Here is a 26,370-nt window from a genome sequence, read left to right as displayed (position 1 = left end):
GGCGGGACGCTGTGTGATGGCTTTATAAACTCCAGATGCTGCCCGCTCTAGATCGATCTTGATTATTGAATCCAGCATCGTCCCAGTTTTCTGAGCCTTGCCCGTTCTACTCTCGTATTTTGACTCTTTCCTTCTTGATTGGACCACCATGGCGCCTCATCATGGAGACCAGCTCACTCTTCACCCCAGTGAAGACTCGGGCTTCGGTGCTATTCACGTTGAAGACATAGCCGCCCCCGCTACCAAGACCCAAAAGTATCAGCCTTCCAAGGGGGAGCAGCCACCACCCAAGGCGGACAATGAATATGGAGTTGACCATAAGATTGCTATTGAGACCAGGAGTGACTCGGACATTATCGTGGAACAGTCTGTTCGGCCAACCCTCCTCTGGAGCCGGATCAGACGCATCCACAAGGAGGCCTTCTCAGAGTTCCTCGGCACATTCGTTCTGATACTGTTCGGCGATGGCGTCGTAGCCCAGGTGGTTCTCTCCAGCGGTGAGAAGGGCGATTACCAGTCCATCTCCTGGGGATGGGGGTGAGTTGTCTTTCCTCATACTCCTGTCGCTTCGAAGTGATGGCACTGACCTGTCGTCCAGCCTCGGCGTAATGCTCGGTGTATATTGCTCAGGCTACTCGGGAGGCCACATCAACCCAGCCGTGACCTTCGCCAACTGCGTCTTCCGCAAGTTCCCGTGGAAGAAGTTCCCCATCTACACGGTCGCGCAGGTCCTCGGCGCCATGTGCGCCTCGGCCGTTGTCTACGGGAATTACATCTCGGCCATCGACAACTATGAGGGCTATGGCGTGCGCACCGTGCCGGGCTACTCCAACACTTCCAGCGCAGGCATCTTTTGTACTTATCCTGCAGAATTCATGACCAGGACCGGCATGTTCTTCTCCGAGTTCATCGCCTCGGCCATCTTGATGCTCGTCATCTTCGCCCTCAAGGACGACGACAACATCGGCGCCGGCCCGCTCACGCCGCTCGCCTTGTTCTTCCTCATCTTCGGCATTGGTGCTTGCTTGTAAGCCGCTTTACCCCACCCTCCCAGTCTACATGTCTGTAAGCTGCTGACAACGATGCGCGCGCGATCTGCAGCGGCTGGGAAACCGGCTACGCCATCAACCTCGCGCGTGACTTCGGTCCGCGCCTGATGTCCTACATGCTCGGCTACGGGCCCAACGTGTGGAGAGCAGGGAATTATTATTTCTGGGTACGTTCACCTTCTCCCTACGCCCCTCCATCACCGGCGGCATCGTTTAATTCAACCGGCGGCTCGCTAACAAATTTGCGCGACACGTTACAGATACCCATGGTTGCACCCTTCTTCGGCACAACTTTCGGCGGCTTCCTCTACGACCTCCTCCTCAACGACGGCGACAGCCCTGTCAACACACCTTGGATCGGCTTGAAGAGGCTCGTACCTGGCGCTCTAGGGAGGAGTCCCCGGGGCAGCGTGAGTCCTGTGTAAATAATCAAGTGGTGGGGGAGAGATACACAAGTGTATACGAGACTAGGGTAAAGACTGTTAGTTTTACCGGGATGAGATCGAAGTCCGAGCCAGACTCATCTCTGTCGGTTTGTGCAAGCGGACACAGTGTGTTAGGAAGAGCACGTTCAAAATGATATCAATGGAACGGAGACTTGTTCAGGCTTTCTGTATGGCCTCTGTCTCTGGCTGTATGATAAGTAGAATACATGCGCTTTCTTCAAAACAAATCTCTCTTAGATTTTGATGGCTATCTCGTTCTTGACTTAACAATCTTCAGGAAGGACTTCCAATGACAAGTGCGTCTAGATGCTTCAAATTTTTCCAGATACACTTGACCACTTGGTCTCTGTGACGGGCGAGGCGTTGGCACCGGATTCAAGCTCACTTATTTCATTGTCTCATCTTCTGATAAAACGAAAGCAGCAAAGCAGAGAGGATCCAAGCAGGGCTTGGAACGTAGAATTTTCATCAGATAACAGATCTGTTGAAAGCTATGACGGTGCATGTCCTGAGCCTCACGCCATCCGGGACAAAGGGTAGCGGATGTCCATTGCCGTAAGGCGCCCTCTTTTTTTTTCTTTGCTCCCTTCGGCCGGATGACCCTGCCTTAGCCCCTGTTCAAGTCGGGCCCTGGCAGGTTGTTACACCGCGATTGCGGATAAGCAGGAAACATACCCGGTTCGGAGGTGCCCGGCTTCACCAAGAAGAAGCATGCCGTGTAACATGTAGAAATTTCAGAAAAGTTACTTTAACGGCCTCGGTAAGCCCATTCAGAGTGATTATATGGAACACATGTGGGTATGTGAAGCTATCATCCGGATGCAAATGTTGGATCAACAGTTGTACATTTACATCCTGATGATAGCTTCAACTACCCATGGCATGAGCGAAAAACGAAATGGCGCTAGTCTTCAGCTGTGAACGCCTCTGTATAGCGTGTATTGTCAGCTTTAGATCCCTCAGCCTCATTGAACATACTTCAGGTTCTAATTGTAATACAACAACGAATGTGCTAACACCCGATGCGGTCATTGCTACGTAACGCCTTGCGGAATTTTATCTCGTGATACAGACTTAGCGTAACAGTGGCTTGCTAGGCAGAAGAGTTTCACCAAGGTAAGCATTATCGTAATATTACACTGCACATATGCTCGATTCAGCCTTCACCCGATGCAACCTATACTCCGCCCCTGGTTTACACGGCGAAGGATGGTACCTTCTGGTACTTAAGTGCACTCACGAATAGCCCTTTAGTCATCCATTAGAGACAGTGATTATGGCCATACTACGTGTTCTCGTCTCAGGCCTCCGCTTATGTTTTCCTGTTGCTCTTCAAATAACCTGTCGATTGAGGTAGGATAAGAATTTCCATACTACGGAGTACAAATGCCTGAAACATTCGCTTTATCCGCGGAAGACGATGAATGCTCTGTTTATCCACTCAGGCTAGGTTTCTGTATTATCCATATAGTTCGAAGAAGCATCTGGTAAACGCTTGGCCTCAAAGCTGAATTTCTTCCATCCTCTTCCTGAACAATGAAACCTTTGCATCCGGGTTGATCTCGGCTCCTTGACTAAATCACATCTTCTGCATGACGCTGAGATGGAAGATTCCATTCGTACTTCAAAGGTGAAATAGGAGGCTCATCGTTTGAGATAAAAAAAGAAAGGCCCAGAGTCTCGGTACATTTTGCCCACCATGATGCCCAGCAGCGTCTTCTCGGAAATGTTGCGAAAGTGGGTGACGATGGGATGATTATCACAGACGAGTGCAGAGGAGACGGCGCCTCTGTACTTGGCTTCGATGACCTGTGCAGAGCGTTATCATACCACCATGGCAATATGGGGCAGGGCAGGGCAAGGCAACAATATTACCTCTCCATTCCCCCACTCCTCCAGCCACCTCCTCCTTGTGCCGGAGCCGTCCCTCGTCTGCACGGCGACGACAATGGGCTCGACGTCGTCGACGTTGCGGAAGGTGATGCCGACCCAGTTGATGGAGCGCAGCCAGGCATCCATTGGGTGGCCGGTGTGGAGGCTGCCGGACGACCATTCGCCGAGGAGCTCCAGGGGCCGGATCGAGGGCAGCGTATCGACGAGGGCGTACAGCTCGTCGGCTTGCACGGACGACGTTGGGTCATTTTCGGAGGCTGAGATGAGGTCGGAGGCGCTGGATGAGGCGGTTGATCTGGAGATGGGAACGGTTGGTTAGCAATGCAGCACGGAAAATGGAATCGAGCCGTTTACCCGTCCGTGTGAATTATCATGGTAGGGTGCGTCCATCACTGTGCGCGCCTCGATGGGTGTTGGAACGAGGAGACTCGAAGAAGCTGATCACTTGCTATGTCGACAAATGGGCGCCCAAGGTTCTAGAAGTTGACAACGGTCTGGCCCAGCCGTCCCGGGTATGCATTATCCGGGGACGTGGTGCACGCACCTTCCCGCCCTACACTCCCCACAGCTCACCCCCGTCACCGCCGCTGAATGGAAAATCCCAAGGCGGAAACAACCCGTCCGGACCCAGATCCAAGAACGAACCGAAGGCCAGCCCGCCTCCTCCTCCTCCAAGAATTTCCCCGGGCACCACGGCTGCCGATGACGACGATGATAGTACCTTCTGCCGGGGCGGGGGAAGACGGATCTGCCACGCGCGGGCGATGCTCCGGACGGCGCGGGCGGCGCGGGCGCTCCACTGCCACGCCTCGTCCATCTCGTCCAGCGCGTGCGTGAGGCCCTTGGCGCCCTGCAGCGACCTTCCGCGGACGGCCGGATCGTCGGATGTGGTGGCGGCGAGGAGGATGACGGCGGCGGTGAAGGCGCAGTGGACGGCTGAGATGGGGATTTTGCGCTTTTTTTTTTCGTGAGCCTTGGATGAATCTGTGAAGGGGGCGAGTGCTTACCAGGCCGTAGTGGCTTTTATACCAGCGGAATATGGCGGCGATGCAGTCGGCTGAGGTTTGGCATGCAATGGCGTGGGTGCTGCCATGTCGCAAGCCCCCGTTTGAAGATGTGAGGAACGGCCTGTGCAGGAGTATCATGACGGTGTGGTATTGGAGGCTGTGCACTCAATCAACATGGAAGACGCGGGAGACGCGGGTCCGAGAAGACTCACTGCAGCATGTATACGTTTGGAGCTAAGACATGTTGCGGCGATCTACTCAGCTTCAAAGAGCCCGGTAGATTGTTGTAGAAGGTGGCCAGGCGAAGATGGGCTTCTGAGGAGATTGCCTTGCGGTCCTCGATGTTGCTACCCGGGGCGTAGCTGATTGTCGCATTAGCACGGCCGTTGACAGACACGCCGAACAGAGCTTACATGGAATCAAGAAAGCCGGCTGAAGACCTGAACAACTCGCACGTATGAATGGAGCAGCTGGCAACATTCAAGCTGCGCGGAGTCATTTTGGCGGCTGAGGGACAAGGAAGAGTCTCGTCGCTGCACGATGTCGAGGGCTTCCTGGCCGTCACGTCGCGGTCCTGTATCATGGATGGTCTCCCCAGGCCAACATTCCACAGCCTGCAAGCACATTAGCACAAAAGCACCCCCTTGGTTGGCTTCAGAGGCGGCTACTTGTCCAAAACATAACAACCCCACCAAGTCACCGAGCGTACCTCTGCCTCGTCGGCCGCCATGGTCCCGTCCTCGACGCAGCGAGAGCAGTCGAGGTGCAAGCCCAGGCTGAGGGCCATTCGAACCGCCATGCCGCAATACATCCACCCGAGGGCCTCCTTGTCGACCGCCGCCTCGCGCACGCTGAGCAGCGCCGTCGCTTGGATCGTGGCCGCCGTGGGCGTCTCGTATTCGTCCATCACCATCTGCTTGGCCTCGGCCGCAAACGCATCACCCGCTGTGGCAGCGTCATTGGGATCCGTTCTGAGCTCGGGTGCGTCCGAGTAGCGCGAGGCCAGGGCGTAGATGGCGGAAAGGAGGGCGGGCGACGAGAAGTTCCCCATGGGGAAGGAAGGGCATGTGTGAAGGTCGTGCAGAAACTGGTCCCTGGAGACAAGGCGCTGCCATGAGTTCTGCCAGGTCCAGAAAAGGTCCAGCAGATGGTCTCGCATCTCGACCGATAGTCTGAAGGCTGCGCTTGATGGGTTCGGACAAGCGTGGCGCTGCACTTCTTGTGGCTGCGACACGCCTGTCCGAAGTAGGTGAAGATTGCTTTGGGGGCCGAAGTAGCATATTGTCCCCCCGTCACCAATGTTGAAGCTCCCTAAAGTCTTGGTGATGTCGTCCAGGTCGAGGCCCGAGACACGTGCCATGCCGCTGGATTCATGATGGCATGCTGCGTCTGCAGGCCGCTTGTTGGCGGCTAGTTCTTGTTCCAAGGATTTGACTCGAGCTTCCAAAGCGCGCACATAGTTTTTACTGGGCGGCTTGCGGTTGTGCTTTGCTTGTGGATACGCACAGGCTTGGTTACGGCGTCGACAAGCGGAACATTGCGTCGCATCTCCGTCGCACTGAAGACGAATGCAACATCAGCGCCGCTGAATCCATTTGGACAGGCTGTTTACCTTTGTGCGCTTGATTCGGCATGCCTGGCAGGCGGTTGAGATGCGTTGTCGGTGCTTCTTGCCTTCCATTGCGTTGGATGACGTGCATACACGGAGGAAAATGAAAGACGATTAGCCTTTTCCGGCAATGCCTGTCACATGACTATCCAATTTACTCTTTTATTGAAACTGAAAAAGCAAGAGCAGAGGTCATGTGGATTCGAAGCGTGAAATTTCATAGACAAATACAAAAGAGGCCCCCCGCTCTCGTCATACCTACCTATTGTTTACTATTCATCAATATTCTAGCCACACCGTTAGGCCTCGACATATTTCGCCGGGCAGTCGGCTAGGCCTCCGGAGTAGGAAACGCATCCATAGTATTTTCTAATCCAGCCAGGCCTGAGGCCGTCACCCGACAGCGTGTTCGTTGCCATCGCCCGGGTAATGCTTACCCGCCAGGTCTTGGCGGGATAACCACACCTGCTTACACAGCTGGAAACACTCTCCGGACTACCATGGTCCTGGCTAGCTATGACGAAAAGAAAAGAGGGTCATGGGAGATGCTCAAGTTGCAATTCATAAACACTCCCCTTTGCCTTACCTCCTGGCTACACTCTCGCATTCTTCCAATAGCATCATGACCACCTCATCTTCCCACGGCGCTCTAGTCGTCTTCGGCTCTGGGCCGGGCATCGGCCGGCACATAGCCTCTCTCTTCGCCTCCCGAGGCTTCCATGACGTGGTCCTCTTATCGCGGAACCCTGTCCGTCTCGAAGAAGACGCCGCCGAAGTCAAATCAGCAGCACCACGGGCTTTTGTGTCGACGGTAGCAACGGATCTCTCCAACGGCGAAAGTCTGACGGAGGCGCTCGCCCAGGTTGACGGCAAGCTGCGCGAACACGGCGTCATGGTGGAAACGGTTCTCTTCAACGCCGCGCGCGTGGGCGAGAGCGACGTGCTGACCTTCTCCGCCGAAGAGCTGGAGCGGGATTTCAAGGTGAGTTCCGCTTTTCCGACTTGTGACACGAAAAAATAAAAAGCCATTGGCTAATTGCTCCCAGCTTGCCGTGTCTTCCTTGTACACGGTCGCGCAGTGGATCATGCCGCGCTTCCTTAATGACATGGCCAAAGGCCGCTACAAGCCCACCTTGCTGGTTACCGGCGGCTTCCTTCACAGGGAACCGTATCCGCCGCTGTTTTCTCTTTCGGCCGTCAAAGCCGCGCAGTACAACCTCGTGTGTACTTTGCACAAGATGTTCCGGAAGTCGGGCGTCCATTGCGCCATGATTCTTGTCGGAGGATTCGTCAGCCTCGAGGCCGAGCGAACCAACCCGAAAAACATAGCCGAGAGGGCTTGGGAACTGTACGAGCAGAGCCCAGACGTTAGAGAGATCGAAATCGTAGAGCCCGACTGGGAGAGCAGGACCAAGTGGGACATCTAAGCTTTGGGTCATAAGGCGGACGGTTTCTGGTCGCCACTGCGCTACAAATGACCAAGTTATCTTTTATTGCCGGTTTTGGCAAAACTCGTCATAAAATATGTGTACCCACGCCTTATAAACAAGTCTAATGTAAAGCCTATTATCCATTGCCCTTGGAGTTCAAGTCTAATTAGAACGATCGATATTCGTTTCACCTCTGTTATTGCCGCCCTTGACGATCTTAATTGAAGCTCATGGTCTCCGAAAGGATGAATTCGCGGTTGAGCAGACGACTCCGACACCTGAAAAGGCGTTTAAAGCTGCAGATGAGCCGGAATAGATTAGTCCCAGAAGGAAGAGCTGTATGTACAGCCATACTCAACGTCATGGCGGTGAAAGGCACCTGATCGAGCTTCAAGTTGACCATCTTCCAGTAGCTTAAGTTTGTGGGATATAAACCTTGCTTTTCGACAATCCTATTAACTTCTTCATCTACACGTCTATACGTCATTCCATTGGTATCAAATGCTTCCCAAGAGGCTCGAAAAAAAAAGAAAAAGAAAAACGCTCCGAAGAAAAAAAAAAAGCAAACACCGTGTTTCTAATGCGGCACCTCGACCAACTTCAAGCCTGACCCCTGATCACCCATGCGCACTCGTACCCTCTTCGCCACCTCCTCCATCCGGCCCTCACTCGTGACCTCCTCGCGGTACTTGGCCACCTCCTCCCCATCCAAGCCGTGAAACAACAACGCCAGCGGGTTCCCTTTCCAGATCCTCCCCCTACTCCTCGCCACGCTCTCGACGATGGTCGCGACCAAGAACACGCCCGTCAGCGCCAGCAGCACAACAGGGTACGCCAGCCACGGCCACCTGACGCTGACGCAGGTGACGGTGCGCAGGGCGACGCCGCGGGCGGGCTCGCTGTTGCTCGTGTCGCCGTTGCGGCGCATGTTGGCCGTCATGCTGTCGGCCATGCTCTCCCACAGCGCGGCGGCGCGGGCGAGGCTGGTGTTGGCGTCGTTGTACAGCTGGCCCAGCCATGCCGGGTCGGAGCTGTCGACCTCAGCCGCCGAGGCGACGTAGCCGGACAGGAAGCCCGGCAGGAACTCCTGGGCGCCGAGGGTGCTCGCGTAGGCGAACAGGCACTCCTTGGGCAGCCAGGCGGCCGACGTGTTGCCCGGCAGCACGCCCCACGTCTCCCACATGTTGGTGGCGTTGCGCTGGGCGAACTCGGCGGCGTCGTGGTAGGTGCCGTTGATCAGGCACGGCATCGGGGTTGCGGCGTAGCTCGACCACGGAATGTCCGGGGCGGACCGCTTGGCGAGCTGCTGGTCTATCAACGTCTCGTGGGCTACGCCTTGCGTCACGTTGAGGCGGTAGGTGCGCACGCATGGCGACAGCGAGCACTTGTATGCCGCTGTCCGGAAGGTGGAGAGGTTCGACGCCGAGCCCGTCAGCGGATCGAGGAAGGTCAGGATCTCCGTTGCAACGAGCGCCGTCTCGTTCCAGGTGCTGCCGTAGGAGCTGTTTTCGCCCGAGCCCATCTTCATCGTGACGGGGTACGGCAGTGTGAGCTGCACCCCTGACGGCAGCGTCCAGTTACACGTCTGTAGTTGGCTGGATACGGTGATGCACGACTTGTTGATGGCCGACGAGTAGTCCTCACACGAGCTGCACATGCCGATCGTCCTGTACTCCGGGTACGTGCAATTTCCCGTCTCGCACGCCGGCTCGATGTTCTGAAACGAGTCGTAAGCGCCTTGATAAATCGCGGCTTGCATCGGGAGGTCAAGGCTGCTCAGCCCGGCACCGACGTGCGCTCCTTCCAATGTGTAGTTGTTTGTTCGTGGCATGAACGCACTCTCTCCAGCCTCCTCCTGCGGGCAGTTATGGTATCTGATGACCTGCTGGATAAAAGGGTCGCTTGCCACTGCCAGCACGGTAATGATGGCGCCAAGTGTTGCCATGTTCTGAACGTGGAGGTAACGGATGAATTTGAGGGACCCCCAAAGCCCTCGGCTCGCATGGTCGAATCGTGCAATGTCGTGGAGCGGGCGAGCCTCTCTGTACCAGGACCATTTCAACTGACTGACAGCTGATGGAAAGCCGTGTTAGCAGAATCGGCGCGCGAACAAGGACCTGAAACTCACCCTCAGCGACCGGGATCATCATGGTGGCTTTGAGAATAACAGCGAATACGGATATCAGAGCGTTGATCGATATCCTAAACGGCCAGTCTGGAAGGGGATGCCCGTCGTGCGTAGCTAGTGTGATGATGATTGCAGCCAACGCTATGAGAGAAACGAAATACGCCAAGATTTCCGTGAGCCATCGTCCAAAGCCGCCTGTGTAGCCTGGCTGGCTGCGGCGCTCTGTATCCTTTTCGACGACATCATCTGCGGGTGCCTTGTGGTGTGGGGTTTGAGTCGAGTCCGAGTCCCTGGCAAACAAGCTTTCTGGGCGGTCGCCACCGCGGCGATCATCATCGGAAGAAGGACGCATCTCATACTGCATCTCGGGCCCTTCGGCCGCTTCCGAGCCATGGACGGGCTGGTAGCTCATGACTGCGACTTGTTCTGGGAGCCGGCCGGTGTTGACGAAGCGTGGAAGAGGAAACTATCATGTTTAAAAGAAAACCGCGGCTCGAAATGTTGCATGACCCTACAACGTGGGGGCTGTGTGAATTGGGGGCCGAGATGCAGGTTTGGCCAACAGGAAGCTCTACACCGCTTGGTGGCGCCCTAGCATGGCAGACGGCGCCGGCGTTTCGGTGCTGGCCTGCACTGCTAAAATCCTTTTGCTGACGGCCGGTGTCACGGTCAAACATGCAGTTGCAGCGGAAAGCTAAGTCGCGCAAAGAACAATATACATGGGTAGTTGAAGCTATCGTCCGGACGTGAATGTGGAATTTTTAATTCGACGTTTACGTCCGGACGATAGCTTCAACTCCCCATGGCATGTGTGAAAAACAACTTCATGCTAGCCTTCGGCTGAAATACTCCTCTGTATCACAAGCCTGTCCATCGCAGTATTTCAGACTTCAACAAAGAGTGAGAGGCTCCCGATATTCAGCGTTTAATTAGGCGTCCTGTCGCCGAGCGTCGTGAACCCGCTTGTCGGCTATATTGCTCGTGTTGGCGAAGAAACCCGTGGTGTTCGTAGGGCCAATCCGCTAAGCATTAGCCTTCAACGGTCTAAGCCTCTTCTGCGCCGCTGCTTCTGCTGCTGTTGCTAACATGGCTGCCGCAGTTACCGCAGTGGCTGGTAGTCGCATCGCTGCCCGTGCTCGCTGCTATTATTAGCTTCCATTCGCTGCCATGGGGCGATCCGCTCCACGCACCTTTTCTTTTTCTCGCAAGCAGCTCATCACGGGCCGTTATCCGCCGCGCATGTCCCCGGCCTTGGCGAGTGTGGTTGTGATGGCGGGAAGGAGCTGCTCGCTCGCTAAACTTGATTGGCTTACGCACCCCCGCCCATCAATGTCTTCAATCCGATTGACACCATCCGAAGGTGAATCGGGTCAACGGCACGGTGTAAGAGCTGTCGGAGCTGGATGACAGGTCGGTATGCTATTGAAGATGGACTGTTGAAATGCTCCCTTCAACAAAAATACACGGCGTCCCCAAGCACGAGCAAAGCATCTTGATAAGAATCCAACCCTGTTGTATGTACGACTCAGTAAGCCGACACTGTACTCTGAATTAACCTAATCCGGACTTTCCCCCCATCTTCGGTATAGCCTAGTTAAGCACAATGAAATCAACTGTACTTTCAGTCCAAGCTTTAAGAAGACCTGATAATCGACAACTTGGTAAACCTACGTCCTTTGTTTGTTACCATGACTTTACAATTACAGCCTCATGAATCTAACTGAGTATCCTTAATGTGTACCACGGCATACCCGCCACTCTTGACGTTCGCCACCAACTACCGCCCCACATATCCCAGCCACGTTCCCATCCTACCCTCGGCAACCTTGCATAAGACCATTAACCCCGCAAATTGCACACACTTGTCGCGAAGGAAGAATAAGAGTCGTCACTTATCTTCACCCCAGCCTCTCCGGCATACTTCTCCTGTAATCATCTTCAGGCGGCAAGACGGCGCTTCTCCTCCTCCTTTCCTTCACCACGTCTTCCCTCACTACCTCCCTCTCCCTTGGGTCGATCATCGACATCCTTTCCCTCTTGTGCGGGCCCTTACTCTTACTCCTCGCCCTCCCACTACTGCCCCCGCCCCCACCGCCCACGCGTCTCTGCTTCGTCCGCGGCGGCCACATCACGTACTCAAACGACTCGGGATCGCGCTCCGCCAAAATATCTCTCTCCAGCCTACTCAACGGCGCCTCGGGCAAGACGCGGGTGGTGACCGGGACACGCTGGTCATCGATGCCGCTGCGCAGGCGCCAGAAGATTTCGGGAGGAGGTCCGCCGCTCGGTCTGCCACCACCGCCATGGTGATGATGGTCCGAATGCTCGTCTGGGGGATACTCGACGACGAGGCGCCAGTCTTCGAGCGCCTCGGGATCGTATCTGCCCTTGTCCTCCGTCCCGGGTCCGCCCATCCTCAGCCTCGTCCGCACGCTCGCGTGCATGTATTCGCACGTCTCCCTCAGCGGCCTGCCTGTGCTGCGTCCCGTGTGAGGGTCAGTCACCGTGTACTGGCCCGGGGTGCGTTTGGTGCTGCCTGCGAGGCTGTAGATGCCTGACGACGAGTTCGGGATCTCGCCGAAGCTCCAGGGCCGGATGGGCTGCCTCCGCTTGCTGTAGAAGCGGTCGTTGGCCAGCTCCTGATCGAAGACGTACTTGGTCTTGAAGTCCAGGAACGGCTGGAGCTGCGCCACCATCCACGCCAGCGTGATGTTGGCCAACTGCTGGTCGTCGTACCCTCCCCCTACGTTGCTGTGTACTCCCGGGAACCACACCTGCCGCAGCACCGTCCGCTTGTTATCGCGGGACTTCTCCCAGAGCGCCGGTGCGAACGATGTCCGACGTTCGTCCAGCGCCAGCGCTTGAAACGCGTAGTCCACGCAGTTGGAGAGCTTGGTGTCGTAAAACGTCATTTCCTTTGACTGCATGGGCTGCAGCCCGACTCTCGTGAGCCAACCGATCCTCGGAGCACCCAGTGAGCCGACAGTATCCCAAACGCCAATGGCCTTGACCCGGACGCCGAGTGTCGTCATTCCTCTCGCTTCCAGCTCATAGCGGTACGCTAGGTCGCCGGCATTAGGCTTGTTAGAAAAGGGAATATCCGGATTCCTGTCCTTGTAGTGCCGATCTCGCCGGTGCTGCACATCCTCGAATATTGCTACAAAAGACCCGAGCCCTTTTTTTGTCAGTACCCCAATGTTGTCTATCAATCCTGCGATACTGCGTGCCGTAAATGCACCCCTCGAGAATCCAATCAGGAAGATCTCGTCACCAGGGGTGTAATTGTTGCTCAGGAAAGAGTAGGCCTCGCGCACATTCTCCTCCAATCCACCTCCGGTCGAACCGCTGATGACTCGATTGACGACATTGCCACGAGATCCAACACCGAATTGGTAGTAAACGATCTGAGGGATCCTATCTTTCGACATTGGCTTGATCGCTCGAGATATTCGCGTCACGTTACTGGGAACGGCTAGTTCGCCATTCGCCATGCCGTTGTCTGAGTTCAACCATGTGCCTTTTCTCCTAATTAGCAAACGACATCACTGTAGTATCTCTTCAAGGTCTAACCACGCATTGAAGGGTGTTGGCAGCTTAGAACTGCCCTTCAGGCGCACTGAAATGTCAACCGAAAGGAAAATAAAATGTTCGAACTTCACGCTGTCATAAAAACGCTCCAGATACGGGGGAAACGTGATGGGGAGAAAAGAAAAGAAAAGAATCAAGAGCAGAATTGATAGCAAAGTCCAGAACGAAACACGAAGGAAAGAAAAAAGGCAATGGAATCCGCACTCACCATCACAAGCCACGATCAACCTCTTATACGGTGGCGGGCTATCCGCGCCCCTCATATCCAGACTCGCCTTTCGTCTGACCCTACTCTTACTCCTTGCCCTGCTTCCACTCCTGGCCACCGGAACGATCTGCTCGATGATTTCAATCTCCTGCGGCTGGCTCCTCACCACCACGACCCCATCATCGCGCGTGTACGCATACTCGTCCCTCGCTCTCCCAGCCGACGTGGGCCTATCGCCGTACTCGTACACCGAAGCGCCGCCGCCACCGCCGCTCGCAGGCGACTGATGCCTCGATATGACCGCGCCTGCGGCAGCATGGCTCGGATGCACGCTGGCGGGCGGGTGGACCATCGTGCTTACGTTGTGCCTCGCGCGGTCTGCAGGAGAGGCCCGGTGCTGGCTCGCGGGCGATGAGCGGTGGTGACTGGCGGGGGAAGAGCGGTGGTGGTGCTCTTCGATAACATCAATCACGACCTCTCTCTCCCTCTCCCACTCTCTGTCCTTCTCATCATCCCTCACCGAGTACGCTTGGTGCCCGGGCGGCGACGGTGCAGGCGTCGGCACAAGCCCCAGCGGGGGAGGCGGCACGTCCACGATGCTCCTCCGGGCGCTCGCGGGACGGCGGGGAGGAGGGCTGCGGCTGCTGCGCCGCTGCTCGCGGTCGACGACGCTGTCTTCGTCGTCGTACACGACCTCAATGTCGTAGTCGTTGGGCGGCCGCTGCGGCGTGTCATACATGGACATGGCCCGCGGCCTGGAAGACGCGCCCCTTCTAGCCGAGACGTTGTCGTTGCTGCCGCGCGCGTGGTGGTGTTGATGATCCACAACCACGTACTCGTCGTCATAGTAGCGGTGATGCGGGTCCCGGCCGCCGCGGGGAGGCCGCGAGTAATCGCGGTAGTACTCGCGGTCGGACATTGATTTGACGTGATTCTTCTTTTCTGTTTTCTTTTTTTTCTTTGTCCTACTTTCTCCCGCTGCCCCCTCTCGTTTCTCGACCAGACGTGGCTTGTTTCGAAATTATTCGCAAGGTTGCCCTAACCAATTGTCGTTTCGAGCGTTTACTTTTTCTGGTTCGGAACGGGCCTCTTCGGCAGCGCCAAGTCAATCAACTCTGGTTGGTCAGGCCGGTTGTGGTTGAACAGCGATGATGGCTGGCGGCTATTTGCCCGGTTTCCCTTGTTTGGTTCACCGGCCCTGGCCTGGCCGGCCTGCTGGGTGGACGAGGTGCGGTGTTTCCTGGCTCGCAAACGCTGCGGTAGAGCTGGCTGGCGGGACTCGCAAACGGCGGCGGGGCGCGCGTCACAGCAACCCTGCTGTCTGCGCTGCTTGGTACCCGACGACCGAGGCGCTGCAACGTATCCAGGGTATGGGCTGGAAGATGCGAACCCAGCCGAGACGGGGTGAGTGATGTTTGGGCGGGCGTGCTGATCGCTGTTAGGTTTGTTGCGAGGCGGAGACCTGTCACATGGGTCACGCCCTGCGTGGCAGCTGCAGGAAGAATTCGAGAAGGACCCTAGGCGCCATTCCATATCGCATACCTCGCCCTTGCTAAACCGCCCCTTCTCGCTCGCCGCGTTGCCGCGCCGCAGGCCCCATTTAAACTGCTGTCAGCCTTGCCAGCGCATTCGCCTGCTTTCTCGCCGCACTCGCCCACGCTTTTCGTCATGATTTGGGGCGTGCGCGAGGGTCCTGCTCCGACCGCAACTTTACCTGGCGCCGGTTTATTAGGTTGGGCTGATAGGTAAGGCTGCTATGCGGCTCCTCCGCGGTAGTGCCCTGCTAGGCAGCATCCCATGGCGCCTCCCGGTCGCCTAGCCGTCGAGCGGCGCACTGGGCATTAGTATCACTGCGGTTTGCATAAATCTCCCGTGTCCTACACACAAACGCAGTCGGCGGCAATGTCCGGACGCAGATGTGAGTTTTAAACCCGTTCAAATATGATATCTCTGGCGAGACAGGTTTAGGAAGGTCAAATTCCTTTGCGCCCCCGGTGGTGACACTTTACTTGGAGTACGGGCACGCATAGTATCCAAGCGTAGACCCTGGTGTATGTGCTTAGTTTCGCCTTGCCGCAGCGCCCGGAAGAAAAAAAAAGAAAAATGAGCGTCAAACAAGAACACAGCGAACAAAGGCGGTGGAGTTTGCGGCGTAGGTTCGTTGATCCGATTGATGATCCGCCTGGCTGCTGCTCTCCGTGTGTCCCGTTCTCCTGAAGATCATGCATCCCACGAGTAGTCCATGCCCACCCAAACGCGCATCCCCCAGTCAAGCCAGAGGCTCATCCGTTGACTCTGATTGCTCCCTTCTTTGCGCCACCCATGTCACTCAGCTCGTATACCCAGCACAGCGGTTTGATTCGTCGGGCTTCCCCCGGATCCTCCAGGCAGCGCTCCCGAGCGTCTGCCTGCGCCGCGAACCCAAGTGGACCTCGGCGTGCGCCCACGTACACTCTCTGACGCCCGAAGCACCCGATCACAGCATACACGGATATAGCAGTAGCGAATGAAAGATCCTTTTGTGTCTTAACTTAGGCCTCCCAACATCTCCCTCCCACGTCATCCATACACGTATCAGAACAAAGGGGGCTATTTGGCCAGCGCCGTCAGACAATGATCATCTGTCCTCGTCTTCGTCTTCCATGTGCTAATTCTACAGCGTCCACCCCTGATCCCGCCGTCACAACAGCAGATACATACTCCATCCGAAATCTCAATCTTGCGCCTCGCCTGTCGTGACTGGCTTGACTAAGCAAGCCCGGCAACTAATCCCTCGTGCAGAATGACCAAAGACTCATGTGATACAGCAAATCAGCGCTATGCCACCCCAGGCTGGACCCCACGTCCAGCAGAGAAAGTAAGAAATGTGAGGAGAAAAAGGACATGAGGAGAAAGAGAGATGGTATGAGATACAAGAAATCGAGCTGAGAGGCCGTAGACATCCGAAATGACAAGGGAATCCCGTTTTGACCCCGTACGCCTAAGTCTTTTGAATTCTCAAATCAGAAAAAAAAAAGTGAAACTAGTAGTCGCCGAGCAGGTCATCCAGCTCATCCAACTCAATGGATTCCGGATTCTTCCAGTCGGACCAAACCCAGCTGTCGTCATTGACGACGCGGACGTCCTCCATCGCATCCGTCTTGGGGTGCAGTGCATGATCAACAGGCTTGAGCACCGGACTGCTGACACCGAAATCCATAGCGGAAGAGGTAGCCGAGGAGTTACTCTCAACGCTCTGGCCGAAAAGAAGTGCTGCAGCCTCCGAATTACGCAGAGCTGCACTCTCCTCGCTCTCGGGCTCATTTGCAAGACGGAGGCTTTCATCGTCCGTGTTGCTCGACGGAGGAACATCTGAGACGTTCGACTTCTCTGATTGTTGATTCCGGTTACGCTGCTGTAGCGAGGAAGCCGTAGCAGTGAATTCCCGCTCGTCCCTCTCGAGCGGTGGGCTGGCGGCGCGCCTGTTGTGTGCCATGTTGGTCGGGGGGGCATCGCGCATCAGCGAGCTGCGTCCGGAAAAAGTGGTGGTATCGCTCTCGTTGTCGAGCTCCGGGGACGAAAGATCAACCTCAGGCGAGGGTGACATTGCGCAGCGGGCCCGCCTGTCGCGCTCGTCCTCTTCCGAGTCATCTGCGGCAGAAGAGAGCGATGGCGAGATTATGCGCGACGGAATGTTGGCGTTTGCTGAAGCCTCGTTGGGCTCGGGAATCGGCTGGTGAGGAGTGGTGGTGAGAAAGAAGTAGATGCGCTTGGGGTGCGTGCCAACGAGTTCTCTTCCCACTGGGCAGGGCGAAAGAGCGGTCCAGGGCCGGCGGATGTAGGTAGTCAAGCGCGATGAAATTATAGCAGAAGGGTTTGCAGAGCTGAATTTCGACGTCAGTGATTATTTTTGGGAGCGAATTGCACTTGCAGGACGTACCTCTCGACGATGGGTAGCTGCGGGGCAAGCACGGCAGCGAGCTCCTTCAGGAGGTGCGGACGGTTGCCGGTCTCCTCGAGCTGTTTTATGACGGCGACGACAATGTCATCGTTGATTCCCTCGGTGTCGATTTTCGAGACGCCCTCGGCGCCTGGCGACGGGGGCGGAGTGTGCTCTGCGGGCCTGCCCGAGCTCTTGGAGCGATCTTCGCGAAACTTGGGTGCTGCGGTTGCAGGCGGGCTGAGGGGCGCGGGCGACGCGCTCGACGTGTGCGATCGCTTGATTTTCTTCTGCGGCGGTTGTTCGGATGCGGGCGTGGTTGAGGGCGGTGAGCGGTGCGACGAGGATCGCGAGCTGTTTGGCAGTTGGATGCCGAGCATCGGGAGCGACAGCGACTTCCTCCTGGTGTTGTAGCCCATGGCGATGGATTTCCGGGGTTGCAGGGCGGGGATTGCGATGTCGAGGGCGGCTGCGAAATGTCGCGCGAGCGAGACAATAGCTGGGAGGAATTGTTGTGAAAAATGGAGGCCGCTTGAGAGGCGGTGGAAAGGTCGTCCTATTGGGTGGCGACCAGGGGTGCGGAATGCAGACAATGCAAGACGGTCAGACTGCTGGCACGGTTCCTTGCCTGAATGGTCAACCGCGCATGCGACGTGGTACAAGCGAAGCGCAGTGATGGGCAATTTGGGCGTTGGCTGCGGAATTAGGCTGCAGCGGGGTGCTGAACGATGCTTTGCTGATGCTGCTCAGCGAATGCGGGCGAGGTTGTTTGGGTTCCGTGTCAGTGCGCCCTGGCGCGGCGTAAAAGCAGGTCGATTGAGCAACGCTCCAGCAACAAGGAGCTTCAGGAAACGCGCGGCAATACGAGTATAATACAGGATCAGAGAGTATGGAGGGGCAATGGCAAGAGATGATGATGATGATGACGAAGCGGAAGGCACAGGCAGCAGCAGTGGCGGTTAGGTTAGGAAAGGACAATTCTGGACGGGAGGTGTGAAGGGTGCGGCGATACTAGGACGGCGGACGACAACCTCTGTGGAGTGGTGGGCAGGGATGACGCAGTACGGACTACACACGATTTTTCGTCGCATCACAGCCAGGGGCAAAGCTCCCCGAACTGCGCCGAGGTGCCGGCACGCACCGCCTGCCAGGTGATACGCAGACCCTTCATTCAGTCGCCTCCACCCGCCCGCGGAGCCATGGCCACAATGCTGGCCGTTGGCGGCCTGCCAGCTCGCGAGCCTGCGCCAGCGCCTGCCCGGCTCACACGACGCCGGCCCAAGAAAGATGACGCCTACCGCGCTGATCGCCTCCGGGCGGCGCTGCCCTTGCACACCACAAACATCATCGCACGCGACGGCTGGATCTGGATCTTGCGCAGTCCTCCCGGAGCTCGGCCGATCGCAGCAGCTGAGCGCACGCGAAATTGCGCGCCGGGACGACCAGCGCCGCGAATCGTCCAACAATTTTTTCGCGCGCGGTCCCACGACGTGGAAAGACACATGGAAAAGGGCGATCCTTGAGAAGAGCCGGCGCTATCACATAATTCGGGATGGCTCAGTGGCCCGCAGAGATTCAAGCTGCGCTAGGGTCGGTCTGCGGTCCTGTTGGCCCGGTCCTAGCGCGACGCCTGTCTTGACCGTGGCCGCCGGCAACGCGCATGCGAGCGCCGCTCAGCCCAGCGGCAAAGCCGGGTTGGCCAGACTCCCGCCACAAGACTGGCCATAACTTACGGACATGAAGTCTCGGCGGCGCTGGTGGCCGCAGGACCGGTGAGGGCTCATCAGCACGACGCTGCAGCCAGGCGACGTGGAGAAGGTAGCCGCTGCGCGTTTCAGCACCCATCCGCTCTCCACGCCTGCGAGGGGTGTGGTGAAGCTTTCATCAATATGCGACCCGTCCGCTCTGATACATACCGCATCAGACCGTCGCTACGAGCAGCCAGCCCCGCGCCTGCGTTTGTCTCTCGCGCCTCGCCCAGCCGTCAACCAAACGTCAGGGACCGGCTGGAGGCGACGGCGCTGCAGCGGCTGAGCGGCAGGAAAAAAAAAAAAAAAAGAACGTGCGACACGCCGTTTGAGCAAAGAAGCGGCTTCAGACCGTTTCTCGGGCGCGCCAATGATGGGCCCTGGATTTGCTGCTCCTGACTCGGCCCCCGGCGCAGCGCCATCCCTCGCTTGCCCGGGCCTGCAGCAGCGTATGCAGGACGCAATCCGCCGCCGCAGATGTCCCCGGCCGAGCTAGCTGCTTCTGCGTTCGAAGAAGCTGGCTGGAAACTCTGCAGCTCGGCCGTCTTATGCTGCTTGTCGATCAGCCTGCCTCATTATGCACGCATGCAAGCCGCATGCACTACACGCCGCAGACCGCTTTCTGAACCCCGTCCCCTCCCCGAAACCATAGCAACAGCGTCAACACCGCAACTTTGGCCAGCCGTGTGCGCTGGCAACTGCGGAGAATACTCCCACCACCTCCACTCGCAGCTCGCCTCTACGAGCCATTTCCGGCCTGCTCCTATCAGTCTATTTACGCTCGCAAGTAGGCCCGAATGGCGATCCTCAGGCGACTTTGATTGTCAGATTGCGAGATGACAGAAGTGCGGGGATGGAGGGGTAGCCAGCGACGCAACTGCTACGCCACCGCCGACTGTCGCGCTGGAGTTGCTTTTCGGCTGCTGATAGCTCGCGCTCCGTCGCTTCAGAATAAGTCTGGTTCAGCAAATTAGCCCAATGGCTCGAATCATCCCACGCCCTTCCTCCTGCTTGCGCTTATTCGCAAACAACTCCTGAGTACCCCGCCATCCCTCCACAGTGGGTTGCAGAAGATTGGAGTCCTCTGTGCCCCACGAAGGCTGCTACATGCTTAGGAACACAAGTAGCTGAAGCAATTGTCCCGACATATATGACAATTACAAGTGCACGAATACATTCAGAAATTGGTTTCAACTACTCACGCAAGCAGGATGTTGTATTCCCAGTGACTATGTTTCGGGAGATACGAATTCCTTCCGCGCAACGTGAGTGGCAGGACTTGAACATCCGCACGCGGCTCGTGGCTCGTGGCTCAACTAGGTTGGTGACGCCACACCTTTCGCTACGGCTGCAGCTCCTGGAGAAAAAAGGTTCGAGCAGCCAGCCGCTCTCGACTAAAATGGCTGCGGGACGCTCAGGGATGCTGCCTGCATGCGTCGTCAATTGGTGTTGACTTACAGCATTCCTTTCGCTTCTGGTTGTGTCATCTTGACTCGTTGACACTACACTTTGCGATCGGTCCCCAGCTAGGCCATCGGCTGTCCCGCATGCGCCATGGCTTCAGACACGAGGCTGCCGCGTGTCTCTTCATGGCCGCGATTTGCGCTGAACCGCGTTACCCGTCATCACGCTGTCTCCAAGATAAGATGTGAGCTCGTGGCTAAAGAATGCGGGTGTGGCTTCTAGAATGTTTGAGGAGAAAGGCTATCTCTTTCCACCATACAGAGGGGTGTCGCAGCTGAAGACTAGCGTGGATTTGTTTTTCGCTCATGCCATGGGTAGTTGAAGCCATCATGCGGATGGAAATGTTGAATTAACAATTGCACAGTCACGTCCGGACGATAGCTTCAAGTACCTACATATGTCGTTGTTCATCGCAGCAAAGAAGTTGCTGAGGCATAATGACCTCATTTTCTGAGGATGCTATTGTTTTCGCCAGCTCTTGGCTGCAACGCCCCTTTGCGTGCCTGCTCGGATTAAGGTTCTTTGCAATATTTATGATTTGAAGGTTGTCTCAAACCTTCACCATTAAGGTGTTCTGCCCGCGCTAGGGTGATTCCGCAATATGCCGTTCAGACCTAAAGTGACAAGACTGCGAAAGGAACGTGGTTGCTTTTTCGCGGAGCATTCAATCGGCCTTCCGGGTGCGTTATCTTGATTCGTCTAGGTCATTTGGGCACCAATCGCTTTCATGATGCAATCATCAGTCCGGATCGTCGTTATGACGACCTCCAGCCGCCAAACCAGCCACCTTTTCCGGCCGCCCTATCAGACCCATCCCGCTCTTTTCCCCCGCCTTCTAATGATTTCCGCTGTGCCGCTTCCGCCTGCGCCTTCTGGCTTTTCCGCAGTTCTACCCACCATGTCGTGCCAAGGTGATACCAGGGTCTGCTGATCTGGACAACTTCCAGCCCGCTGTTTTCCACGATAGCCCCAATGTCTTTATTCCACCAACAGCCATGTTTATCTGCGTGTCCTGGGGCTGCTTTGTCCAAAAAGTTGTTCAGCCAGTTGTGTGATGCTCTTCCGTGCTCCAGCAGCAATATCCTCCCATCTTTCTTCAGAACGTCTTCCATGCGCTGCAGCAGCTTCTCAGGCTCGGCTGTAGAGCACAGTCCCATGGTTTGCACAATAGTGTCAAACCTTCCTGCCTCCTCACCCTTTTCGAGGGCCTTTTCCAGCCTGGGACCCTCAATGGGGTCGAACGCGCTCTGTGCCCTGAACTCCACGCTCCCAATCTTCTCCCTCGGGCCGACCATTTGCTTATTCCTTATTTCCTTCTCCCTCTTCAGCTCCTCCCACTTTGTCTTTGCCACCTCAAGCATTGGAGCGCTCTGATCCAAGAGCACCAAGCTCCTCACCTTCTCCCAATTGTAAAATCTTGTATTCCTGCCCGTCCCCGCGCTGACCTCGAGCACGTCGCCGCTCGCTTGGCGCGCCATCTTCTTCCGCAGCCTATTCAGGCCGAGTGTCTTCTCCGTTGCGCCGATCTCCTCGTCGTATGTAGCCGCTGTGCGGTCGTACCTGTCTGACACGTCTGCGGGTACCGGGTGTGTTGGTTGGTACGGGTTCAGCATCGAATAGCCCACCGATCCGAAGTAGAAGGCGATGCCCGCGCCGACAAAGCAGGCGCCGATGAGCGGCACGCGCCGGCTGCGCGGGAGCGGCGGTGGTGGTTTTGCTGCATTGATGGCAGCCTGCGCAGCTTGGAGGCGGGGTGCGCGGGCGCGGGGCGCGTATGCGAGCGGTTGAGGTTTCGGGCTGGGGCTCTTTGCTGCTTTCGCGGGCCCTTTCTTCGGCGGCGGCGGGGCCGCAGGTTTGCTACCCATGGTGTCGCACGCGGACTCTTGTGAATATAACCCAGTGCTGAAAGTGATTGCTGAGAACTAGGACGACATCGCCGCTGGGTGTAAGATCGGTGATGGGCTGCACGGCGCCTGGGACGGGATTGCCGCGCGTTGGTGAGATTGAAGTGTCTGCTGCGAGTGTTGTGTGTCTTTTACCGTTTGGCGATGTGAGTTGTGGTTGGAGCTTCTCAGAGCTCTCGGAAGCGCATGCCGGCTTCGGAGGCTCAAGCCGCCAAAAGCCGCCGAGGAAGCCGCGTCTTAGGTACCTCCGCATCTCATAGCAAAAAATCTTGTGGGCCCTGTTGCGGAGGGGCCGTCTATCTCACGCCATCTGCTTTCTTTCCCTTTGAGCGGCGCGGTCTATATAGATCTTGTTGACTTTTTCTTGAACCAATTGAGCATTCCGTTGTCTCTTTATCTGTTTTTACTCTCTTATCTACGTACACCATGACGGACGCGACGCCTTCTTCTATCCTCATCATCGGCTCCGGTGTCTTCGGCCTGTCGACCGCCTACTCTCTAGCAAAGAACCCAGCGTACAAAAACACCAAGATCACACTCGTCGACCGGCAAAGCTTCCCCGCAGGCGACTCTTCCAGCGTACATTTCACCACCAATAAAACCGCTTGCGCCTCTTCCCCAAGTGCGCCCACACATGCAATAGGCTAAGACAGAGATCCGGCTTCTACACAAACAGATCGACACCTCGCGCATCATCCGCCCCGACTATGCCGACGCCGCCTACTCCGCCTTGGCCTACGTTGCGCAAGACCTCTGGCGTACGACCGAATGGGGCGCTGACGGGCGATACACCGAAGCCGGGCTCGCTCTCACCGCGGGACCAAACGGATGCCCGTATGTGGACGAAAGCCATACGAACGTTGTCGCGTTAGAGCCCACAGCTACGAGCGAGCGGTGCACACTGCCAGAGTCGCGTGGCCATGGACGACCGAAGATCGAGACACTGCGAAGCGCGGAGGATGTGCGGCGGTGCGCAGGGACGGGCGGCATCAACGGGGTGCAGGGCTACGTCAACTGGACATCGGGTTGGGCGGACGCGGAGGCGTGCATGCGGTTCGTGTACGGAAAGGTACAGGCGACGCAGCGGGTGCGCTTTGTCAAGGGCACCGTGGCCCGGCTCGACATCGACTTCAACGGGCCTCAGAAGCGCGTCCGCGGCGCGCTTCTGACCGACGGCCGCGCCCTCTCCGCCGACCTCACCATCGTCGCTGCCGGCGCGTGGTCGTCGGCACTGCTCGACCTGCGCGGCATGGTCAAGGCGACCGGCCAGACGCTGGCCTACGTTCCGCTGGCGCCCTCTGAGCAGGCCGCGCTCGGCGCCTCTCCTACAGTGCTCAACCTTAGCACTGGTATGTTCTGTATCCCGCCTTCGCAGAACCTCCTCAAGCTTGCCCGCCACGGTCATGGCTATGTTAATCCAATCACGATCCCTCACCCCGAAGAACCGCTCTCTGCCACCAACAATATCACCGTCTCCCTCCCGCGCACCCACCTCACCACCCCTCCCCTCCCAGCCCATCTCCCGCGCGAAGCCACGCTCGCCCTGCAGCAGCTCGCGCACGACCTGTACCCTCCGGGCGCCGCGCCGCACGACAAGTCCTTCTCGCCCCTCCCCATCGCCGCGCGGCCCTTCTCCGCCACCCGCCTGTGCTACTACGCCGACACGCCGTCCGGCGACTTCCTCATCTCCTACCACCCGGACTACGCCGACCGCTCCCTCTTCGTCGCCACCGGCGGCTCCGGCCACGGTTTCAAGTTCCTACCCGTCATCGGCGACAAGATCGTCGACTGCATCCGCGGCGACTGCCCCGACGCTTTCCGCGAGAAGTGGGCCTGGCCCAAGGAGCGTGTGCTGCCCGAGGACGGCTGGGCTGGCGACGGCAGCAGGGGCGGGCCCAAGGGCATGGTGTTGGATGACGAGTACGCGAAGAGCGGCGCGAAGCTGTAAAGCGAATCGAACATGTTTATATCATAGCGCGAGCGGAACTTTCCATCGGGATATTGCGTCGCTGGGAAGCTGAAACGTTTGCCTGGACGTTGATGTATGGATGAAAAATCGACATCTGCGTCCGGACGAACGCTTCAGCTCCCCATGGGTGTGCGGGGTATTTAAAGAGATAAAGTGCATATACGAGTGGCCGCTTTGATGCATGTTAGCGAGCGGAGCGGAGCGGGGCGCTTGCGCAGCAGCATTACGGCACCGTATGATAATACTCGATTCTTGGAAGGATGGTTAGATTTGAAAAGTTGAGATAAAGCGCAGATTCAAAAGTATTGTTGTGTGGTCACACGCTTGCAGACAGCACGTCTTTTTGCTCGTGGAATTTGAATTGATATCAACTACGTACGTATCTATCCACGACGCTGTTATTTTTGTATTTTTGTGGGTATTTCTGCCCTGGTAAAAGACCAGGGTGAAGAGCCATGACGTCGCATTGGTAGTCAAAGCAGGCTCTCCAAAAGAAAACTGATCATCCCTCGTCAAACCCTCTTCTCCTTCCTACTGGATCATTTCCCGGAACCTCGTCGCAATTTCCATCCCAACGAAAAAGCAGTGTATCAAATTAACCCAGCGAACCCTCGGGTAGTATCCGCCGCATCTTTGAGGGTTGCTTCCTCTAAAACGTGTTGAGAAAGTGAAAAGGGTAATAAGTTTTTCAAACCCAAAGCCTCAGCGAAAGCAGGAGGCTCAAATAAACCCCACCAAGAACACCATGCAATGCCGCAAAAAGCAGTAGACGCAAGCACGAAGCAGGTAATGTATCCTCTCCGTGGCTCCATGAAGCTAGGAGTAGACCATGGGAATCGATGCCGGGTCCCGGCTATCGATCAGCTGCGAGTGTGGTTATTAATACAAAGGACAATCGAGAGTGATGTCGATGGCTGTTGTCACAGTGCCACGCGCGCGAGTGATCTAAAGGTGAGTCGAAATTCAACTTCAGCGCAATTATTTAGCTCTTGCGGAAGTCTACATGAGGTCAGTAGAGTATTCTTCAAGCATGGAGCGTTCCTTCGCATACCAGACAACACCGGGTAGATCAGCTCGAAAGCCTGGTAGATCTCCTCGCGGACCTTAGCGCCAGTGAGGACGATTTTGCCGGAGACGAAGATCAAAAGGACGATCTTGGGCTTCATCATACGGTAGATGAGACCAGGGAACAATTCAGGCTCGTAGGAGCTGAAGTTGTGATGGCGGCTGGCCAAACCCTCGAGACGGATCGGGAACTTGATGTCGCAAGAACCAACGATGTTCTGGATCTTGAAGTCGGTGAACTTCGCGTTGAAGCCGAGCTTCTGGATGATACGAGCGTACTTGCGCGATGCAAGCTTTGAGTCATCCTCGGACTTCGCGCCGGTCACGACCATCTTGCCGGAGGCGAAGATGAGGGCGGTCGTCTTGGGTTCACGAATACGCATGATGACGGCCGCGAAACGCTAGAGCCAAAGTTCAGTAAGACCGTTCATCAAGAACCAAGGAGCTGACAAGACGCCAGTACCTTCGGGTTGTACTCGGCATTGCGAGCATGCAACGCGATCGTCTTCAGGTCTAAGCGACAGTCAAGGTTGACAGTGGCACTGTGTTTTGTCAGCGGCTGAACACGAGATTCAGCACACCGGTACTTACACGATGTTCTGCAGAGTGGGGACGATACCCGAGACACCGTTGGCGGCGCCGGGAGTAGCAGCAGGCGTAGCGGGCATCACCCCATTGCCAGCACTACCGCCGTTCTGGCTCTGCTGAACGTCCTTCTCGGACGACGGCGGGGTCAGATCGCCAGCGCCACCAGGGAAGGACAGGCTGCCGGGAGCAGTGAAGGCCTTGGCCTGAGTTGCGTTGGACGGGTGGGTGGTGAGAGAGTCCATAATCACGGCAGACGCAGTTCCTCTATTGCTTTGATTATGTTGCACTACTGGCGATCTGATGGGTATCGCGTTAGAATGGAGGCTGGTGAGGGGTGTTGTTGGCGGATCGGCGA

The 26,370-nt window shown here is 56.7% G+C and overlaps 9 protein-coding genes across 9 annotated transcripts; 3 read left to right on the top strand and 6 right to left on the bottom strand.

The window, feature by feature from the left end:
* Positions 1–148: 148 nt before the first annotated feature.
* On the top strand, positions 149–1,474 carry LTHEOB_5451 (Aquaglyceroporin protein; the record flags this gene model as incomplete). Its single annotated transcript, XM_035514598.1, has 4 exons — positions 149–537; positions 599–1,027; positions 1,102–1,216; positions 1,310–1,474. The coding sequence occupies 4 exons, from the start codon at positions 149–151 to the stop codon at positions 1,472–1,474; spliced, it is 1,098 nt and encodes a 365-aa protein (XP_035373741.1).
* Positions 1,475–3,139: 1,665 nt separating this feature from the next.
* On the bottom strand, positions 3,140–6,076 carry LTHEOB_5450 (Nitrogen assimilation transcription factor nit-4; the record flags this gene model as incomplete). The annotated part of the gene is made up of 8 exons (XM_035514597.1): positions 3,140–3,304; positions 3,371–3,683; positions 3,946–4,343; positions 4,396–4,552; positions 4,608–4,757; positions 4,809–4,969; positions 5,105–5,953; positions 6,008–6,076. 8 exons carry the CDS (start codon positions 6,074–6,076, stop codon positions 3,140–3,142), a joined length of 2,262 nt encoding a protein of 753 aa, XP_035373740.1.
* Positions 6,077–6,626: 550 nt separating this feature from the next.
* LTHEOB_5449 (Short-chain alcohol protein) lies at positions 6,627–7,431 on the top strand (the record flags this gene model as incomplete). The annotated part of the gene is made up of 2 exons (XM_035514595.1): positions 6,627–6,986; positions 7,051–7,431. The coding sequence occupies 2 exons, from the start codon at positions 6,627–6,629 to the stop codon at positions 7,429–7,431; spliced, it is 741 nt and encodes a 246-aa protein (XP_035373739.1).
* A 580-nt stretch (positions 7,432–8,011) lies between these two features.
* Positions 8,012–9,974, bottom strand: LTHEOB_5448 (uncharacterized protein; the record flags this gene model as incomplete). Its single annotated transcript, XM_035514594.1, has 2 exons — positions 8,012–9,507; positions 9,563–9,974. The coding sequence occupies 2 exons, from the start codon at positions 9,972–9,974 to the stop codon at positions 8,012–8,014; spliced, it is 1,908 nt and encodes a 635-aa protein (XP_035373738.1).
* A 1,486-nt stretch (positions 9,975–11,460) lies between these two features.
* LTHEOB_5447 (uncharacterized protein) lies at positions 11,461–14,277 on the bottom strand (the record flags this gene model as incomplete). The annotated part of the gene is made up of 2 exons (XM_035514593.1): positions 11,461–13,079; positions 13,359–14,277. The coding sequence occupies 2 exons, from the start codon at positions 14,275–14,277 to the stop codon at positions 11,461–11,463; spliced, it is 2,538 nt and encodes an 845-aa protein (XP_035373737.1).
* A 2,103-nt stretch (positions 14,278–16,380) lies between these two features.
* Positions 16,381–17,696, bottom strand: LTHEOB_5446 (uncharacterized protein; the record flags this gene model as incomplete). Its single annotated transcript, XM_035514592.1, has 2 exons — positions 16,381–17,221; positions 17,278–17,696. The coding sequence occupies 2 exons, from the start codon at positions 17,694–17,696 to the stop codon at positions 16,381–16,383; spliced, it is 1,260 nt and encodes a 419-aa protein (XP_035373736.1).
* Positions 17,697–21,244: 3,548 nt separating this feature from the next.
* On the bottom strand, positions 21,245–22,354 carry LTHEOB_5445 (Methyltransferase mitochondrial precursor; the record flags this gene model as incomplete). The annotated part of the gene is made up of 1 exon (XM_035514591.1): positions 21,245–22,354. One exon carries the CDS (start codon positions 22,352–22,354, stop codon positions 21,245–21,247), a length of 1,110 nt encoding a protein of 369 aa, XP_035373735.1.
* Positions 22,355–22,819: 465 nt separating this feature from the next.
* Positions 22,820–24,341, top strand: LTHEOB_5444 (FAD dependent oxidoreductase; the record flags this gene model as incomplete). Its single annotated transcript, XM_035514590.1, has 2 exons — positions 22,820–22,972; positions 23,037–24,341. 2 exons carry the CDS (start codon positions 22,820–22,822, stop codon positions 24,339–24,341), a joined length of 1,458 nt encoding a protein of 485 aa, XP_035373734.1.
* A 1,003-nt stretch (positions 24,342–25,344) lies between these two features.
* LTHEOB_5443 (RNA polymerase i and iii transcription factor complex component) lies at positions 25,345–26,257 on the bottom strand (the record flags this gene model as incomplete). The annotated part of the gene is made up of 4 exons (XM_035514589.1): positions 25,345–25,361; positions 25,414–25,828; positions 25,891–25,969; positions 26,019–26,257. The coding sequence occupies 4 exons, from the start codon at positions 26,255–26,257 to the stop codon at positions 25,345–25,347; spliced, it is 750 nt and encodes a 249-aa protein (XP_035373733.1).
* Between the last annotated feature and the right edge of the window lie 113 nt (positions 26,258–26,370).

The sequence above is a fragment of the Lasiodiplodia theobromae genome (assembly GCF_012971845.1).
Source record: "Lasiodiplodia theobromae strain AM2As chromosome Unknown scaffold_15, whole genome shotgun sequence".
NCBI classification, from domain to species: Eukaryota; Fungi; Ascomycota; class Dothideomycetes; order Botryosphaeriales; family Botryosphaeriaceae; genus Lasiodiplodia; species Lasiodiplodia theobromae.
Note: the sequence above shows the minus strand (reverse complement) of the source record. Positions and strands in the feature narration are given on the sequence as shown.